Source organism: Camelus ferus, chromosome 12 (assembly GCF_009834535.1).
Source record: "Camelus ferus isolate YT-003-E chromosome 12, BCGSAC_Cfer_1.0, whole genome shotgun sequence".
NCBI lineage: Eukaryota > Metazoa > Chordata > Mammalia > Artiodactyla > Camelidae > Camelus > Camelus ferus.
Window position 1 is genome coordinate 9,588,936 of NC_045707.1, and position 19,718 is coordinate 9,608,653.

General features: G+C 53.5%; 1 protein-coding gene across 5 annotated transcripts in view; it reads left to right on the forward strand.

Annotated features, from left to right (window-relative positions):
• Positions 1-1,208: 1,208 nt before the first annotated feature.
• The window catches only part of LOC106728660 (translation initiation factor IF-2-like), a 71,769-nt gene continuing 53,259 nt past the window's right edge, over positions 1,209-19,718 (forward strand). For 2 of the 5 annotated variants that reach the window (XR_004324383.1, XR_004324384.1), the window contains exon 1: positions 1,213-1,480. Coding sequence is in view for 1 of the 5 variants with exons in the window: in XM_032492461.1 (XP_032348352.1) it covers positions 1,473-1,480 (8 nt within the window). In the remaining 4 variants the exon portion in view is untranslated. Of the gene's footprint in view, positions 1,481-7,513; positions 7,704-19,718 lie in introns of those variants that run through there. The other 3 variants (XM_032492456.1, XM_032492461.1, XM_032492457.1) reach the window with 3 other exon arrangements.

Genomic DNA, 19,718 nt, shown 5'->3' on the forward strand with positions numbered 1-19,718 from the left:
CGCCCCCTGGCGCCGAGCCCTGATGGAACTTCAGTGCCTTGCGGGAGAGCACGGGAGTGCACGGCTGACCAGCCTGGGTCTTGGGGAGAAATGAGAAAAGACAATGCCCGTGCTTGCTCCCGTGAAAAGAGGACATTTTCTGGGAAAGGATCCTGGGCTTCATGGGCGGGTGGATTTTTCCCCAGCACTCTCAGGCACCGCCTACTTTTGCAGGACAAGAGACAACATACTCCCCCCACTCCAACCCCCACCCTGGTCTCCACAGCCCCCTTGCTCATTTTTCTTAAAAAAAACAAACAACCCTATTCTCCCAGCCTTTCACAGAGCTCTGGGCTCTGGGACTGTTTTCTCCATAAACATGTCTTGCAGGGCAGGACAGACAGACAAATGGATGAACAGGGTAGGGCAGGAGCATCCCAAGGCCAAGTGACAGCTGATGCTCTGTGCCCCTCAGCCCCTGCTCCAGGGCCCAGACGGCCCTCGAAGGGACTGGGCTTGGCCACTGTGCAGGTTCCCAAGCCTGGGGCCGCTCAGCAGCCTCCTCCAGCCCAGACATGTCCTCAGGAGGCCAAGAGGACAGAAAATCATGCAGCAGCCAGGGAGCTTCCAGGAAGAGGGGGCCTGAGCTTCCAGGTCAGGGCCAGGCCAGTGAATCCTCCTGCCTCACTCATGGAACACCTGACTAACGAGGGAGGACTGGGTCCTACATTTACCTCATTTGTGGGCTGGGAGCAGGTGGGCCTGGGCCCAGGACACTGTGTGGAGCCCAGGTCCTCTCTGGACACTGGGGGTTCCCAGCTGTCCCTCTGCTCCAGGACAGGAACACGGGGTAGCTGCTTGCAGTGGCTGGCCCAAGATGAGGTTGCCCCTTGGAGCCCAGGCCTGCTGCTGCTGCTGCACTGGGGTCAGCCACATTTCAGGGAGCATCTTGGGCCCACCTCACTCCCCCACCCCACCCCTAGATTTGCCCGACTTTTCTGAGTGGGTTATAAACCAGGCAGGTACCCAAGAAAGGTGCCTCAGCCTGAGACCAGAACATGAGGGAAAGGGCCCCATCGTGAGTCAGAGGTGGTTGTTTACCACTTAAGGAAAAAACAACCCAAAAAAGCTTCTGGGTGGGATTTCAAGTCCTGGAGATGTCTAAGTAGCCGGCCCGCTCTCCCTAGTATTTCTTTCTTTCCTCCCCTCTCCCGGCCTGCTTTCCCTCTTTGTTGCCAAGCTCAGACGTCGCTGCTGAAACCCAGCCCAGCGCCCGCGAAGCCCGGAAACTTCCAGCTCCGCGATTGTGCGGAAAGTTGGGGTCGCGGGGCCGGGGCGACAGCGGCGCCGCGGGGCCGGGGGCGGCGGTGACCCGGGGCGGCGGCCTGTGGTGGCCTCGCTCTGCCTGGCCGCGCCCGGCCTCGGACAGTCCGCGGGCCGGACGTGAACTTGACTCCGGCTCCCGCCCGCCGGGATCGCGGGGGCACTCCGGGATGACCTGGTAAGCGGCGCCCGCTCTCTCGCCCTCGCCCTCGGAGCCCCCCGCGGCCAGCAGGGGCCGGGGCTGGGGTCCGGGCCGGGGTCCGGGGCCGGGGCCGGGCCTTGGGCCGGGAGGGGGCGCCCCGGGGGGAGAGCGCGGAGGACGCCGCCGCGGCCGCCATGGAGCGCACGGCTCAGCCCGCGGCCCTCCGCGAAGCCAAGTCGGCCCTCCCCGACCTCCTCCTGAACAAAGGCTCGGGAAGTTCGGAGGGGAATCTTTGCCGATATTTTCCGTCCCCGGGCCGCTGGGTCTGGGCGGCGGCCATCAGGGCTCTTAAAGGGGAAAGAAGCTCGCTCTGGTTCTCTTCTCTTCCCTTCCGTCTTGCACGCCCTCCACCCACTCTGGCTGGAGGGCAGAAGGAGGGGCACCGGTGTCACTCCGGCTTTCAGGTGTTAAACCCCCGGGGCTGGCAGGGGCCTGCCAGGGGCTGCACAGGCAGATCAGAGCCTGTGGGGTGAGGGACCCCCACAGCTCAGGGGAGGGCAGCCTTGGGCCACCTGCACAGTTGCCTCCCCTGCCACTGCAATGGGCCCGGGTCCTGGGGGCTCCGGGTAGGGATTGTTCCTGATCCTCCCCACCTGCCTTGGTGGCTTCCCTGTGGCCATACAGGGTGACTCCCCACTGCCCACCCCTGGCAGGACTACCAGCAACCACCACTCCCTCTGCTCTGCCTGGGGCTGCAGTGGCAGGCACAGGAGACACGACATGGCAGCTGCGTTCAGGACCTGGGGATGGTGGGGGCCTGGGCCCTGTGGGGCCTTGTCCCTGGGGAGCAGGGCTGGGGACATGGGTGCCTCCCTTCACCTCTGCCCACTGGCCCAGGCCCAGGCCTGGCTCTGGCCAGTTTCTGTGCACCCGTCTCCTCCCTGTGCCTGAGGCAAGGCCTCCAGTGACTGCCCTAATCCCTGGGGAGCACCTATAGGGTGGGCGGTGGCAGGGCCTCAGAGGCTCCGAGAGCTGGGCCCTGAGCCCCGGGCTCTGAATTTGACTCGATGCCTGCCCCCTCTAAACCCCAGCCCAGGCCTGGTCCCCCCAGCTATAGCAGGGACTGCTGGCTGGGCATGCACTTGGTCCTAGGCAGGTTCCCAACCTCACTTCCATCCCCAGGGCTCCTGAACCCCAGAGTTCCCCTCAGTGAAAGGCTACAGGGACAATGGGTGGAGAAGGCCTGGGCCAGCCAGGGGCCAGACAAGTCACCACCCTCTATACCCTGGACACTCCAGCAGGGTCCTTAAATGGTCAGGTCAGCCAGGTGGGGTGCAGTAGAGAGTTTTCAGGCACTGTGGGAATAGACAGCCCAGGCCTGCCCTAGGTGGAGGCCACACGAGGCTCCTGCCAGATGCTGCCAAGAGGGTAAAGACCTAGGGTTTCAGGCCTTCCAGCCCTTCAGGAGCAGGAAATGCAGATTTGTGCATAGAATGCCCCAAATTTGAAAACAGTGAGTGCGGAACAGAGGAAACACATCCTTGGGTTGAATCCAACCTGTGGACATCCAGGTGGCAACCCCTGTGTCTATGTGAGCTGGTTAGTGTTAAAAAGAAGTTTTTTTAGTGACCCCAGCTCCAGCCCAGGCTCTGACAAGGAAGCCCCATAGATCTGGAGGGAGGGAAGTTCACATCTCATTTACCCCTCATCACGAAGGAATCACAGGAAGTGTCGGCCTCCACGTACTGTGTCCTTCAGGTGCCTGAAGCTGGCTTGCCTCTTTAAGACCTGATCTATTTAGTGGAGCTGATTTGAAGCTAAAATCTATCCACTCAGGCTCTGCCCACCAGTGCTCAGTTAGTAATGAAGGAGAGACAGGATGAACTTGAACTTGAACTTGAACTTTCTTCCCAGGCCAGACAATGCAGCCACCGCCAGTTAGGAAAGCCTGGGCTTATTGATGCACTAAAGGGGCTGGCTCTTCAGTGAGCCAGGCCTGGGCTTAAACCCCTGCCCAGAGATAGATGGGTGGCCCTGGGCCAGTAACCTCACCTCTCTAAGGCCCCAACTTCCTCATTCATAAAATGGGCTTAATAATAGTTCTGACTCAGTCGAGCCTTGGGAGAATTGTAACTCCCGTGGGAATGCTTAGCGTGGCACTAGCACGCGGAGGTACTCAGTAAACCTTAGCTGTGCCTGTTTTACTGACGTAGAGGTGGACTGTGCCTTCTGGTTCCTCTAATACATCACCTGCTTCTGGGGCAGCACAGGAATTCCTCAAATTTCATGTCAACTCTCAGTCGCTTGCCTCTCCCCACTTTTTGTTTCTTTTCTTACCCCACCCCTGAGCCCCTCCCCTGTGTTCATGGCCCCATACTGAGACTCGGGGGACAAGAGGTGAGTCTGATAGGGGCCCTGCCTTGAGAAGCTGCCGGATGCCCTGTGCAATTATCACACCAGGATGAGGTTCTCTGAGCTAACTTTCCATCCAGAGAAGGTATTTCCTGCACAGTTCTCCTGCCGCCAGCCGTGCAGTTTTTGTTGAATGCCCCCAGAGACGGGAAGTTCAGCACCTCTCTGGTGGTGTTTCTGCAGAAGCTGCAGGTGCAAGCCTCTTAGGTATCCCTGAGCCTTCACTGGTAGGACCTGCTGTGGGACAGGACTGCGGCAGTAGCTCTGGGTTTGCTGGTTTTCCCGGGGAAAACACACATCTGGTAAGAAGGTCCTAAAAACTTAGGGGAGGTGCTGATTTCAGTCTCCAGGAATGTACTGCAAGTGATCGATGCATGTCTTTATAAAACAGAGTCCCGCTTCCCGTTTTTGCCAACAGCCCACGTAGGAAGGAGAAAGGAGAGAAGGGGCCACAGTGTGGGAAATCAGACAAACTGAGAACAGAGGGCTGGTTGCTGCACTCCTGGAAGGCAAGGTGGGGCATCCAGGAGCCCGGGGCTCCTTGCTGAGACTGGTGGCACCCCTGCAGAGTCCAATGCAAAATTAAAAGCGGGGACCCTTCTTCAAAAATGGTTAAGAATTCCAAAACAGAGACAGCAGAGCTTTAAAGCCAGCACAGGCCCTTCTGAGTGCAGGGCCTTGCTGAGTGTGGGGCCCTGAGTGGCAGACAGGCCGCAACCCCCCCAGCTGGCCTAGCTCCTTGCACGTGTTCCTGCCGCGTGCCGAGGGACCGAGCAGGACCCGCCGGCAGCTCCGTTGAAGGAGCGTGACTCTTCTGCACTGATTTTTTTTTTCTCATCACTGATGTTATGTGCTAATTTTAGAACATTTTGAATCCTCAGAAAAGAAGAAAAGTTTTCAATCACCTGTGAAACCACCCTTAGAAATAGCCAGTGGGAATGCCTCACCTTGCTGCTACAAAAACAGAGAATTTCAAGCAAAATTAGCATCTTATTATATGTATCATTTTATCTTCTGTTTGTTTCACTAAACATTTTATCACAACTCATTCTTCAGTATCAGAAGATACTAGTCAATAAGTTGATTTTTAATGACTTTTTAATATTCCGTAGGTGTGTCTCCTTAACTAACCCCTTATTATTTGACACTTCGGTTGTTCCCAATTATTTTGAGTTTTCCCTGTTGTAAACACACTTTGAGGAATTCTGTGTGCACATTTCTGCTTGTTTCCTAAGGGACTGAAGGCTGTCAGGAGAGATCTTTAGGTTCCAGAAGCTTTTTGAGGTTGTCTGAACTTCCACCTTGGCCAGGAGCTCAGCCGCCAGCCTCCAGCACAGTGGCAGTACTGGGGGGCTAGCCTGCCTGGCATCTTTCTACTTGTAGAATAAAACCCCACCCTCCCCAGAGCTGACTTGACTGGGCAGTTCTGAGCACGGACTGCACACACAGCACCGGCTGCCACGTTCACAGCTACCGTGTGATGTGCTTTGCCCAGCCCCCTTTACGGGTGAGGACCCTGAGCCCAGGAGGGCAGAGGCGCTAGCCCAAGGAACCCCTGCCTGTCCTGTTGTGAGAAGGACACATGCTTACAAAGCAGAAAGTGGCCCCTCGTCCTGACAAACTACCGACAGGGTCTGGGGATCCAGGCTGCCTGGACGGCTGAGCCTGTCGGGCTGGGGGTAGGATGAGATTTGGTTGAGTGAGGGCGATACTCAGTAAGTAGTGGTGAGGGGAAGGGGAGGGGGAAGAGGGACAGCCCCTTAGGTGAGCTTAGAGCCCCTTAGGGGAGGAGGGCTCTGCAGGGCACTTGGCCACCCAACCGGAGGCTCCTGAGTGCAGGGATGAGGTCTGCTGAGCCCAGCCCAGCTCTGCCCACCACAGAGGAGCATGGTGTGTGGAGTGACTGAGTGAGCACATTTTCATGGCCTCCTTCAGAGCCACTGGGGCCAGTCCAGGGTGGGATGGTGTGTTAGTTTCCTATTACTGCCATAGCAAAGTTCACTGATTCTAATGCCTCGAACAACCAAATTTATGAAGGTTGGAAATCTGAAATGTCTCACGGGGCTAAAGTCAAAGTCTTGGCAGGGCCGGTTTTTTCTGGAGGCTCTAGGGGAGACTCCATTTCCTGGCCTTTTCCAGCCTCTAGAGGTGCCCACATTCCTTGTTTCACGGCCTTTCCTCTATCTTCAAAGAGAATTGTGTCTACCTGACCATTGCTGGGAAAGTTCTCTGTGGTTAAGGATGCGTGTGATTAGATTGGCCCCACGTGGATAACCCAGGCTGCTCACCCAGCTCAGGCCCATGATTTCATCCACCTGCAAAGTGGGTTCAGACTGTTCTGAATTTGTTCCTAGGCTGAAGAACTTCCTGCTAGAGGCCCCAGTGGCCCCAGCCTTTGCCCACCTCGAGGGTGGACATTCTGGGCACTCAGGCAGATTCTCTGCTCAGCGAGGAACTGCTCTTCTTCCTCTCAACTCCCTGGGGCAGGTGGAGTGGTCACTACTATCATCCCCACTTTACAGGTGGGCAAACTGAGGCCGAGAGAGTCCAGATAACTTGCCCAAGGCCATACAGCTGGCAAGGGGCAGGGCTGAACTTTGGTGATGGCTGGACCCTAAATCCAGGGCTCTGTGGGCCCCCCCCCCCACCAGCCGCCTCTAGGAACATGGTCTTTCCTGGCTCTCACCTTGCCACAGCCCTTAATTCTTTCTAGAAGGGAGGCAGGCCTTCCTGCTCTGTTCCCAGAACAGGCTGCTGCTCTCAGGGACAGAAGGGCAGTGGGGCAGCCCTCGGCAGGTTGCTCGTGTGAGTGTGGGTGGATCTGGGAGCCTCACTAGGGCCAGGGCCTCACTGGAGCTTGCGTGTTAAGGGGTAAAGGTGTCGATAGCAAAGGAAGAGTCATCCCAGCCAGAATGGCCGCCAGTCTTCTCCATCCAGCCCCCAACCCGGCGCTTTGGGGCGTCTTTACCCAGCACCAGCACCAGCACAGCACCTTGACTTGCCCAAAGCTGAGCCACTCTGAGCGAGAAAATGAGGAAGAAGACTTCCGGGGGCAGCATCTGAAGCTGGGGTGGCACTCAGTACACACAGGACAGCAGCCGAGGGTGTGCTCCCAGGGCCCGGGCTCTGCAGAGGGCGCAGTCAGCGTCCCTCTGGGGCCCGGGCCTGGCATGGGAGGGGTTAAGCCACCGCGGGCACCTTGGCACGTCGCGCTGCCCAGAACGTCCAGCTCCCCACCCCCACCACTTTTCTTCCTTTTTGCCTTTTTCCTTCTTAATTAATCATACGCTGCTGCCCAATTTAAATATGGAAATGCCCAGGCCAGGCGATGCCATTATTCCCGAGGCCAGGCGGGCTGTCCGGGGCCAGGGCTGCGGGGAGCATGGTGGTATCGCCCCCTTTCTGGTGTGTGTGAAATTATGTGCACAAAAGGCGCCTCCTTATCTGAGTGTGTGAACTAAATAAATAAATAAGGGCTTTTGTTTGTTTGCCGGCTCCTGCACATGGCTGTTTTGACTAAACCGCCCGTGTTGTCTGTGCCTTTATGGGACTCAGGAGACAGGAGGCAGGGGGAGGCCCCCGCGGCCGGCCCGGGCCGGGGTGGGGGCGGCCGCCGGGCATCTGGGCCTCTCCCTCCCCTGGCACCACTGCACCCCGCGCCCCTCCCCACACACACCCTTGCCGGAAAGTTCCCCAGCCCGGGCCGGGCTCCCAGGCAGCTTGGCGCCGTGCCAGGCTCGCCGCCGAGCGCGGGCAGCAGGGTGGGGCGAGCGGCGGCAGTGCCGAGGACGTGGCCGGGCGCCCCTGGCGCGAGCAGGACCCGAGGCCGGGAGGCCGGGCCCAGAAGGTGAGGGCACCCGGGGTGGGCACGGGGTGGGCGCTCGGCGGGCAGCAGGCGGCACAGCCGGCCCGGAGCAGGCCCGGGGCGGGCAGAGGGACGGCAAGCAGAGGACGTGGCCACAAAGCTGGGCAGTGCCAGGCGTCGCCGCTGCCCACCCAGCCGGCCTCCCTCCCTCCCGCCCCGGCCCGGCTCCGCGGGGAGGCCTCGCGTGCACGGGGGCCAGGCAGTCGCAACAGACCAAGCTGTGGCCGCTCTGGCCGGAGGAAGGCCCAGCGAGGCGGGGCCCAGGGCTGTCAAGGAGAAAAACATCCCAAGGCCTGCAAATTGCTGCTCTCAGCTTTTTTTTTCCTCCTCCTGCTTGAGAGGGAGAAAAAAAAAAAAAGCAGCGCTTCCTCTGGAGGCGGATGCAAAAAGCATGCAGAATTTTAACCATCTCCTGCGCTGTCCTTCTCCAGCAGGGTGGCCTGGGCCCTGCACGGTGGCACCACGGGAGGGGGAATGGTGAGAGCCCCAGATGCCTCTTTCTGGGAAAGGCTGGAAAGCCAGGACCCTTGCCCCTCTCCAGAAGCTGGGCCCGACACAGGGGTGTGAGGAGGACTGGAGGGCGTGGGTGTCCAGGGCTGGCACAGAGCTGGCACGTGGTGGGCCACTGGGCACCCTGATAGTTACCTCTGTGTCACCATCACATGTGCCTGGTGGGCCCATCTCTTGGTGTTGAATGTGGTACCCGGGGCACCTGGCTGGGGACCCCAGCACAGCAGTGGGGCAGGGGTCTGGGTTCCCACTGACGTGAGGCCTTCAGTCATGCTGGGATCCTAGGCCTTTCTCATGATTGAGTTTTACATTTTGAAAATAATGTGGAAAGTCTTCTGGTGGCTGTTGGGGACTTCACATGCCATTCATTCAGGGCAGGACTTATGAATTCTGGAGTCAAGAGGGTGATCTGGTCACTGGAGGAACGGCAGGCAAGTCCCATATGCACCTCATGGGGTGAGGATGCCTTTCAGGAAGAGGTCAAGGGAGCTCAGAGGGGTGGTCCAGGGAGACACAGTGCCCAGGGCCCAGGAATAAGTTTTAATTTTAATGTTTTTTAAAATCAGAAGAAAAAAGGGGAGGTTCCAAGCCAGGGGTGAAAGGGGGTAGGGAAGGGATAAATTGGGAGTTCGAGATTTACAGATACACACTACTATATATAAAATAGATAAACAACAAGTTTCTTCGGTAGTGCACAGGGAACTATATTCAGTATCTTGTAGTAGCCTGTAATGAAAAAGAATGTGAAAAGGAATATGTGTATGTACCTGGATGACTGAAACAAGATGCTGTGTACTAGAAATTGACACAACATTGTAAACTGACCATACTTCAATTTTTAAAAAAATCAGAAGATAAAATGACTATAATAACAATGAATATATAATGATGAATTAATTCGGCATGGATTATATTCATCTTTATAGCAATGCAATCATAAAATATAATTTTAATATTTATGGAGAAAGGAGCCATGAAAGCAAAACTGCTTGGATCCACAGAAGTCATGACGGGGCCCTGAATGGACCCGGTGTATCCCAGGGCAAAGGGTCAGATGTCTGGCTCCAGGGGGGGTCTTTAGGGGTGTGAATCTGGCTTCTCCAAAGGCCCGCCAGGACAGGTGACGCGTGCCGTGAAGAGGAGCCAGGGCCCTCGCCCGCGTGTGTGTGCGTGTCCCTGTGCTCACACGTGTTTTGCAGACCCCTGAGTGTGCAAGGCCCTGTCCTCGAGACACGTGAACACAAGGCTGTTCAGGTGTGGCCGTGAGGGCCTGGTGCTCCTGGCCGTGGGGTGAGGGGTTGTCACTGGGCAGGGAGACCATGGCAGCATCTTCCATTGTCTGCCTGGGAGAAAGCAGGCTGCGTGCGAAGCCCGCTCACAGCCAGACACCTCAGTTTGGAGACACTCTCCCAGTCGCACAGGCCCAGGGTCTGCACATGGGCAGGGACCGCTGTGTTGGGCAGCGTGGGTTTAGCGGTCCCTGTGGCCCCCCTCCTCCAGAGTTCGGGAGACTGGTTTTTCTGCTGCTTTTTTGCTGGTGGCCCTTCTTGGGCAGGGTAAAGGATGCTTCCACTGGCTACTCAAGGCTCCAGCAGCCCTGAAAGCTGAAAGAATGGGTCTTGACGCTGCAAGCTTCCAGGACGAGGGGGGACTGCTGCAGAGGGTTCTTCGGCCGTGCTCCCAGACGCCAGGGGGACGGCACAAAGGGCTGGCTTCAGGGTACAATAGTGGGGCGGTTAGTCACAGTGCCGGGCAGCGGGCAGGCAGACAGAGCTCCCTGTGTCTGCGCCTATTCGGGCTGGGCCCTGCAGCCTGATTTCCCCTGCCCCTGGCCTTTTGTTTGCACCCGTCCCTGCTCCCCGATTAACCCCCTGCTGCCCGCCCCACGGCCCACCTGGCCACCTGGCTGGGGCATCCTTACCAGGCTCTGGTTTCCATCAGCCACCCTGGCCAGAGGCAAGCTTCTTCTTGAAGCCGGGCTCAGGCCTGCGTGATTTCATTGGCATCTCTGGGGACAGAGGCATTGGCACAGCTCCGTCACCATCACCGTGGCTGGGCAGCATTTGTGGGCTTGAGGACCGGTTTTGTGTGACTTAAAGATCCATCAGCATTTGAGAGTATTCACCATGCAAGGGCTGGGCATTTCTGGAAACAATGAAAAGCCAAAACTGTGAAAAATTAAGGAGTGGCCCTGAAGCTGGTGCCGGTACTGCCTGTTTTAAAGTGAACAGACTGACATAAATATTTTAATCCTGTGCATAGATAGATGGATAAGATAAAATAAATTAGTCATGTCCCAGCCCTGTCTGGGGACTGAAGCAGGACTTCTGTCAGCATTTGCTGTTTGGTAGTTACAATTAAAATCACCCCTTCTAGGTTGCAATTCTGGCATCTCAGAGATGGAATTAGCTGTTTGTTGTAATTTGACAGTTAAACTATTAACACGTGGAGAAGGTAACTGCCCCCCAAAAAGGCATAAAACACAGTTAACAGTCTCTCTCACTCTCTTTAACTTAAAAATGATCTGTGCAGAGATTCTGCATTTTGGCTTTTCTTTGCTAAATTAAAGTGGCATGTGTTTTTATTTTAGAAGGCAGGGATGGTTTGCTGTGCCCTGTGTGAGGCGGGGAAGTAAAATAAAGGGCCTTTTGAAAATGTGTCCATCTACTACAGCTGAAAAATCCAAGAGCCAGACATTTTTTTTTCCCCTTGGAGGAAATAAATGTCTCCAATTTATTCATCTTACCTGTTGATTACATTTGGTAATTATTTTATTGTTGAATCCTTATCTAGAATTGAAGATGTCTTTGGAATATCAAAAACCTAGTTCTGTTTGGTCCATGAGACATTGGTGCCTCTCTGTTAAAAATCACTTAACGCCGCATCCGGGCCCAGGCGGCTCTCTGGACGGAGCACGGACTGTGTACATCCGGCTTCTGCCTTCAGAAATTAAGTGATGGAAGGCTTATGGTCAGCTCACATCATTTCGTTCTGATTTCTTTTAAACCAGTGAAGATGATTTTAGCACAAAGAGTGATGTATCTTACTTGCATTCTGAGAGCCATTGGATTTTCAAGCCGGAATACAATTTTTTTTTTCAAAATCCAAATTTAGAAATTGCCTTTTAGAGTAGAAAACAGCATGCTGGTTCGCCTTTTCGCTCACTTTAAAAGAAATAGACTTCAGATCAAATACATTTGATTCGTAGATTTTTTTTCCCGTCCGTTGTTATCGAGGGGCTGGAAATAGCCCACTTTTACAAAGTAACGTAAGAAAAGGCATGTTCCCACACAGGCATAGAGTCCTTCTGGGGTGGACCCAAGCCCCAGAGGGGCCACGGACTTATACTTGAGTCACTGTCCTGTGCACATTTTTCCTTCCCAGGAGGAGTGTGGCATTCAGCCATAAAGTCATCAAGTGAAAAAAAGACAGTCCCTGCCTGCCTGAGGCACAGTCACACCACACACCTCTCGAGAGATAAAGGGACCCTGTGCAAATACCATTGTTTTAAAGCAAACCCCACACAATCTTCACTAATTGCAATTCTGCCCTGGCCATAGGCACTAGCTCCAGTAATGGAAAAAAAGGAAAAAATTGGAATAATGGGAAACACACTTGATCCCTGGGGAAACTGTCTCCCCTGCAGGAAGGTACTGGGATGAGAGGTCTGGAAGCTGCCATGGGGACATGGGAGACTCAAAGCCTCCATTCAAATCTTGGGGCTCTTAACTTCTCTCCTCCACTCCTCAGTTTCCCACATTTCAGATGAGAAAAAAAAATGACCTCAGCGCACTGTCCAGGGTTGTTGCAGGAATATCTCAGCGGCAGCCAATATTTGCATAGCAGAGCTGCCCGGTTTCATTTTCTGTTTGAATGTGTTTCTCTAAAAGGTAAAGTGCTGGAGACACGTGAGCTGCCGTTATCAACCTAATAACTTTCCTGGCAATATATGGTCATTATTGTTTATGTTTAACTCATAAATAGCGATAGTAACGTATCTTATTCTTGAAATGAATTATGACATAATACATGCAGCTTTATCAGTAATACGACCCCTTGCTGATTACGGAAGCAGCACATGCTCATCGTAGAAATTTTGGAAAATGCAGAGAAGTGCATGGAAGGGAAGTCATCCTCCCCACTCCAGCTCTGGTCACGCGTCCACATCTTTCCTGCGAGGTTTTCTTCTCTGCCCTGTGGATTCTTGGAGCCCGTACTTTCGGATGACTCCATCATGCTTTTTGGCTGGGGTCTCCTGTCTTCTTTGAGCTTCTGTTCTCTAGGGGCGGCCCCTCCCTCTGGTGCCCAGGCCACCACCTTCAAGCAGGCTGGGCACAGGGCCTGGCATTCAGGGAGACGACCTCAGGTTCTATGGCTCCCAGCCCCCTTCCCCTGCCCTTCCGGGAGCCGTGTCGGGGCAGGCCAGACAGACTGCCAGTACGACCCCGTGGCAGAGTCCAGGCTGACTCAGGGCATCGGGGACATGGGGCGAGTGGCAGGAAACACAGTGTCTCACGGTGCCCAGGCCTTGGGGATGGAGAGGAGCACAGCTGGGCCTTCTCCATGCGGGATGGGGCCGGGAGGTGGGAGAAGCGGGACCCCACAGCCAGGAAAGTGGTGAACAGCAGGCCTGAGGTTTGAATTCTCAGCACAGAAAGCCACTTGGGCTAAATCACCCCTTAGACGGGCAAAGTTTCATCAGAGCTGTCAAGATAATGTTTCCAAGGTGTTCAGCTTTCTGGTTCTGACTGAAACTCACCAGGCGATTGGAGGTTAATGCCAAGTGACTTGGTAGGCAGAAATAGGCCAGCACTTTAGTACAAGGGCACAGTTCCCAAACGCTGTGTTGCAATCAGGCACGGGCCTCGTCTGGTCCCACAAATCCATCAGGCAAAAGTTCGCCATTACCAGGCCTCTGGAAGGGGAAACAAACTGATTTCCATATTGTTTTCTAGAGTAACTGACATCCGAAGTGAATTCTAGAATTTCTAAGTTCATTTCTGCTATGATAAATGGAGTCCATGGGGTCTGCCTTGACCCCCTTGGATAATGCAGTGCCTTCATCATCTTAACAGATCATTAGAGATTTATTAACAGCCCACACTGCAGATAGACTTCACCGGCAAGGCTGCTAGTTGTGGTGTTAGTTATAGTAGAGAAATATTAGCGAGAACTGAAATTTGTAATAGTCATAGGAAATGCTGAGTGAATTATCACATAAGAATAAAATGGAATATTGTGTCACTATTAAAATGCTGTTGACAAAGAGTTTGTAATAGCATGGGGACATACGGGATGCAACATTTTACGAACAGTAAATATGTATGTAAATTATGTAACTGTACGCACATGTTCACTGCTGGGAAGGAAATGCATTAGAGTATTATTTTCTGGATAATGGCAAATAGGTGAATTTTCGTTTTTTCCATGTATTTTGTACTTGAATTATTTATACTTTATACTCACTACTTAAATTATCTCTATCTTAAATATCTATTTTCATATTTTACTTTTAAATTACTTATACTTTATTGTCTGCCTTCCGTAAACATGTGGTATTTTTCTAAGCAAGAAAAATCATTTTTTGTTTGGTTTGGGTTTTTTTGGTTGGGGCGGTGGGTAATTAGGTGTTCTGATTTATTTTTAGAGGAGGTTCTGCGGGTTGAACCCAGGACCTTGTGTATGCTAAGCATGCACACTACCACTTGAGCTGTACCCTCCACCAAGAAAAATCATTTTTAAATGAAGTAGATTTAAACATCTACTTCATTTACAATTTTTTGTTAATTTGTTAATTTTGTTAATTAAAATTAAAATTTTTGTTAATTAAAGAAATTTTTTAATGAAGTAGAATCATTCTACTTTATTGGGAGTAGAAATATAGACAAATGGCTTATTTTTCCTTCAATACTGTGGATAGAAGGCAAGTAGCAGAATTATTCGTTAGGCCAACAAATGTATATAGTAAGTAAATACTGTTTGTTCTCATAAAAGATTTGTACATTGATAGCTTATTAATCAAACGCTACATGCATTCCCTAAACAAACATACATACTTGCACAACCAGGGCACAAAAATCTCAACTAAGATTTTGTGTGAACTTAAGGAGAAGTATTTTTGTCCCCTAAACAATACCATCCAGAAATGAGAAAAAAGGCATTCTTGTTCTTCTTGGCTATTTGGTCCAGTGATTCCCCACTCCCCTGGTGAGACTGCTTGATTCCGAGTTTGGGCTTTCTGCTTCTACTGGTTGTTTTTTAAGGGCAATTTAAAAGATCCTGCAAGTTCTTATCTGGAGAAGAACACAGATCTTGGATTCATACTGCCAGATGATACACTGCGGTCTTTGGGTAGAACTCTTAGCGGTTTATTTATACTCTCATTTATTTTCTTTTAAAAGAAAGAAAGAAAACAATTTTTTTTCCAGCTTGTACTTCCCAGGACTTCTATATTTCAAAATATTATTCTGCACTCTTAAGTCACCTGCTAATTCACAGCCGGGGGATACATTGCTTGTAACAAGACAAGAGGCAGGAATTTTCTTTTGTGAGCATAATGCTACAGGATTTTGTGATATGGAAAATTCTGTCCATCTTACCGTCTAAAATATCTGAGCCTTGCGGCAAGTGCCATTTGCTCTCCTGTAAAATCCGTTCCCTATACCAGCAGTGTTGGAAAGGGTAGAATCTTAAAAAATGCAGTGGTCCGGAAATAACTCACTGCCCCGGTTGGTTTACAAGGCCCGGTGGGAGGCTGTCAGACTGACCCCCGCTCCGGACACCACGTGGCGCAGGTGAGCCGCGGCCGCGGGGACCCCGTCCAGGACCTGGGCCGGCTCGCCGCCTGCGCACGGCTGACACGAAGGGCCTGCGGCCTCAGTTTCCCCCGCTGCCTCCGCGGGTGGGGGCGGAGGCGAGGCTGGCGGCGGCCCGGACGGCGGGGACCCGGCGGGAAGGGGTCTGCACGCGTCGGGCCGGGCCAGCGGGGAGGCGCCCGGCTGGGAGGTCCCGCGGCCTCTGGGGCGCGACCCTCTAATCCGCTTTAGTCAATATATTGTGCGCTTTACTTAGGCAAAGTAAACAGGGCGGGCCAACAAAGCGGCGGCCGCCGGCCCGCGACTCCCTGACCCCGGGGTCGCGCCCTTTGTTCGCCCTCAATGGGGCCGCCCCGTCGCCCGCCCGCCCGCGGCTAATTGGGGCGCGTGCCGCCTCCGCCGCCGCCGCGGACCCCGGCCCCGGCTCGGACAGAGACTCGGACCCCAGCGCGGAGTCCGACCCCGGAACCGGACCCGGACCCGGTTCCGACACGGATTCGGACCCTGGACCCCAACGCAGATCTGGACACCTGCTGGGACTCGGACCCCGGACCCAGATCCAGATGCGGGTCAAGATTCGGACTCGGACCGGGACCCCGGCTTGGACCCTGACACCTGCCTGACGCAGACCCGGCTTCGGCTCCCGGCTCGGACCGCGCAAAGCGCGCCCGCCCCCGACTCAGACTCCAAGGCCCCCACGTACGTGGACCCGGCCGCAGGCTCAGACTGCAGGCTCCGCTCCCCACTTGATGTGGACCCCAGGCTCCAGATCTGATGCCACCCGGCCCGGCCCTGGCCCTGCCTCGGCTTCGTCCCCGCGGAGCCCTCTCTCCGCCCTGGGCCGGGAGCCTGGGGGCTGCATGGAGGAAGCGCGCGAGACCTCCGGGCCTCCAGAGCAGGTGCAGACCCCGTCGTGTCACCTGCCCCGCCCAGACCCGGCGGGACGAGACTAGCCGCAACCCGGTTGCCCACCCCGGTGGCCGACGCGCTGGTCCGCCGACGGAGCCCAGGCAGCCACCGCGGCCGCGTGGCGCCTGCCACCCGGGGGGTGGGGGCCGCGACGGCACCGCTGCACGGGTCCCAGGCCAGGAGCCCGGCTGGAGGCGTCGCTCTGCAGGGCCCTTGTGGACTGCGACCGACCCGCCGGCTGAAGTGCAGAGAGGAGAGGTCTGCGGGAAAACAAGGCACATGTGTTTTTCTTTCTCTGCTCTTCATTTCTGTGGAAGTCCCGCAGATGGGAAAGAAAAGGTGCTCCAGGAAAGCAGAATCCAGGGTCCCCTGTGATGAAAAACAGGAACCTTCACACCCATCTGCACTGGGCTTTCGTTGTCTCCGAGGCCCTTCTTTTCCCTCCAAATCACAACCTTTACAGAGTCTTGGGGATAGTTCTAGGTGGGACCTACCAGGCCCAGAGTGATGAAAACAGCTGACACTAAATTCAGCCCTGACCATCCCATGTCCCCTATGTTCTTTGTTTTTTCCTCAAATGCTGGACAAGGTTATAATTTTTATCCCAAGCAGCTTTTGAGACTTAGCTCCTTGTAACTTTTTTTTTTAAGGTTTTGTCTGATTTTAAAAAGCACTTTCTCTTGTAATTAGGTGCAAAAAGGAGGCAAGAGAAAGGCGTCTTGGAAGCCTTTGCCTTTGAAAATGAACAGGGTGGCTTCACGTTCTCCGCCAAGCCAGGCAAGGCCTCTGGCTCGCGCCTCGTTTATTTCATAGTTTTGTTCACCTGGCTCTGCCAGGGAGCCTTTTAAAAATGTTAAGTTTCTTCCTGTGCTTGCCGTTTGTGCAGTGGACTATTCTGCCGTGGAATTTGGCTTTTGGGGAACACTTGGTGTTCTGCAGTTCGGGGCCGTGCCTTGCTGTCCCGAGGATGAGCGGGCGTTGGGTCGGTGCGTATCATGAACTAGGGGGAGGCAGGGGCTTCAGGAAATTTCTCTGTGTGGTGCAGATCTCTCCTGGAAAGGGAAGCCCTTTGGAGACAGACTGCTGGTATCTCCTTCAATACAACCATTTCCAAAATAACCCAGTTCCCTCTTTTTTCACCTCTTTCTCAATCATGTGCCCCTGCAGAATGCTGACTTCCAGGCCCCTGGCCCTGGACATCCCTCCAGGAGAGAACTGCCACCATGAGCCTCTCTGAGGGGAGCCGGTCATGAGTGATCCTGGCTGACTTGAGACTTTGAGGTTTTCCCAGACCATCATTGTCACCTGTTTGGCCTTTTATACTGAGACCACGGGCAGGGACCTGCCAGGTTCACAGGGGGCCGCAAGTCAGGGAAGGCTCAGGTGGGGCTCAGAGCTATGGTGGTTGTGTGGCTGGGGAGCCCCTGGTTGCAGGGTGTCTGCACACCAACAGGAAGAAGGGTGAACGGGGGGCATTGGGGCCCCACCACTCCGTTGAGGCGGCTTTGTTCCGAGGACTCTGGCAGGCCCGGCGTGGGGAGCTCAAGTTCGTGCTTTTACACCGGAGGTCGATGCGTCCAGCCCAGTTGTGTGGGGGCGACGAGGATGCACCTGCAGGGGAGGGTGGACGCTTCAGATGACCGGAGCCGGCTGCGGGGGCGGGGGATTGCCAGAGCTGGCCAGCTCAAAGCAGTTCTGGGCTCCATGTTTCAATGGAGTTCTGTTTTTCCCGGGAACTGTTCTTACCTATAAAATAAGCCTGCACATGCGTGAGCGTGAAGGGATGGGTGGTGATATGTTCTGTTAAAAAAAACAACGAAGGGGCGTGTGTGCCTGCAGTGGTTGGGGGTCCCAGGTCGGTACAATATTGTGCCAAATCAGTATTCCACCCGCTCAGGCCTCAGTTTCTCTGGTCTTTAAGGAGGTGTGACATTTCTTGTTGTCTTCTCGGGTTGTGAGGATACGTGAGACAGGGCTCAGAAATTTACGCACCCCGTAAATCATGAACCGCATGCTCTCCACACACGAGACGCTGTCCTTATCACCTTAGCAAAAACCTGCACTAGGAGCCGTTGTTTTTAATGAAAATGTTCAGTGACTCCCGTGGTACCTGGCACAGACTAAATGCTTGGGGTGCTTTTGTTGACTTGAACTATATCAAAACCCTCGGCGATGGTATAAGAAGGTGTGGGCCGAGCATGGTGAGAATTTGGACAAACTGCAGAGCATCCCTGCCTCTCCAAGGCCTTTGATCGTGATAACAAGTTGGTCCCTAACTTGGGGGATTGGATTTGGTGGTTTGGAGACCCTCCTCCTCCTGGCATGGATGCCGAGAGCCCTGAATGTTTATCCCAGGCTTCAAGGCTCTCTTTGCAGCCTCACCCAGCCTGGCTTGGGTAGGGATCTGCAGGGCCCAAACCCCGGCCCAGGCCACACAATTTGACCTCCTTTCCCAAGGGATCTGGTGCACGTGGCTTCCGAGAGGACAGCACACCTCGGCCCCGGCCCCTAGCCTCACTCCCCGAAGCTGCTCTTGCCATGTTTGTCCTAACAGGGCTGAATGAGGTCAGCTTGGTTTGCCATTCACAAAATGGCATGTATATATATATGTATATATACATGCATATATATATATATGTATATATATATTTATTGCAGGGAAAGTTTTTCTCTATCTGAGGTCAGTCTCGTTATCTACAGCAGGTTATGTTTTCACTGGCTTTTGGTGTTTGCACATGTGTAATGAAAAAGGGAGGAACCTGAACAGAATACAGGTGAGGCCTGCCCTTTGTCTGGGCTTGAGGATCGCCACCAGGACCTCAAGTCGGCCCCAAGCCGTAAGGGCAGCAGAACTTGTATTTCTGTGCGTGCACACACACACACACACACACACATCCCAGGATACCATCTTCGTGTTGCTAGCATTAATGTTCTAATATTAAAGTTTGAGGCACCCACAGGCTGTCTTAAAAGGCTCATTCAGCCTGCCTGCCTTGGAGCTATTTTATTTATAAGCCTTCTGTCACGTCAAAGAACTCTGTGTTTCTGGTAGACTGTGTTCGGGTGGTTGAGTGTTTTGGTTTTTGGCTACAGCTGGTGAATTTTTCCGAATCTGTAGATCCAGGTGTGCGTTGAGAAGTTTTTTCCCAACACAAGAAGTTTCCCAGTGAGCCTTGGAGTCCTCCTAGAAATTTCCGGCATTCTGTGTGTGAGAGACTGCCAGCTTCAGAGAAGCTGTGAGTGAGGGAAGGAGGTGGCGGGCTGCATCCACTGTTTCCCCTCAGACACGGAGGCAGGGAGAGACTCTTGTAGCACGTTTAGAATACAGGGCTGAAAAACTGGTTTATCAGTAAGATACTAGGAAAGGCACAAACCCTTGAACATCGTGGAAAGCCGAGCCTGGGAGTGAAAATGTCCACATCTCTCTTTATTTTCAAACCCATTTTAAAAATATGTATTCATCATATAAAAATTATACAGACTCCTATTTTCAAGGTTAATGTCACCCGTGGTCTGATTGCCTATATTACCACTTTCTTTTGGTTAAAAAAAAAAAAGAACTTCTTGTTCCTTTAAAATTAGGAATTACACCCAAAGTTGCTCTATAAATAGCAAGAAACAAAACAGAACAAAAGCATTGGCTTTCTTTTTCAGTATTTTTTTTTTGCAGCCATTAAATATTATCTTGTCTTGCAGTGATAAATTTAGGTGAGACATTTTTTCACTTTTTGAAGCGAGGATGTATATGAAAAATCCAACCTTA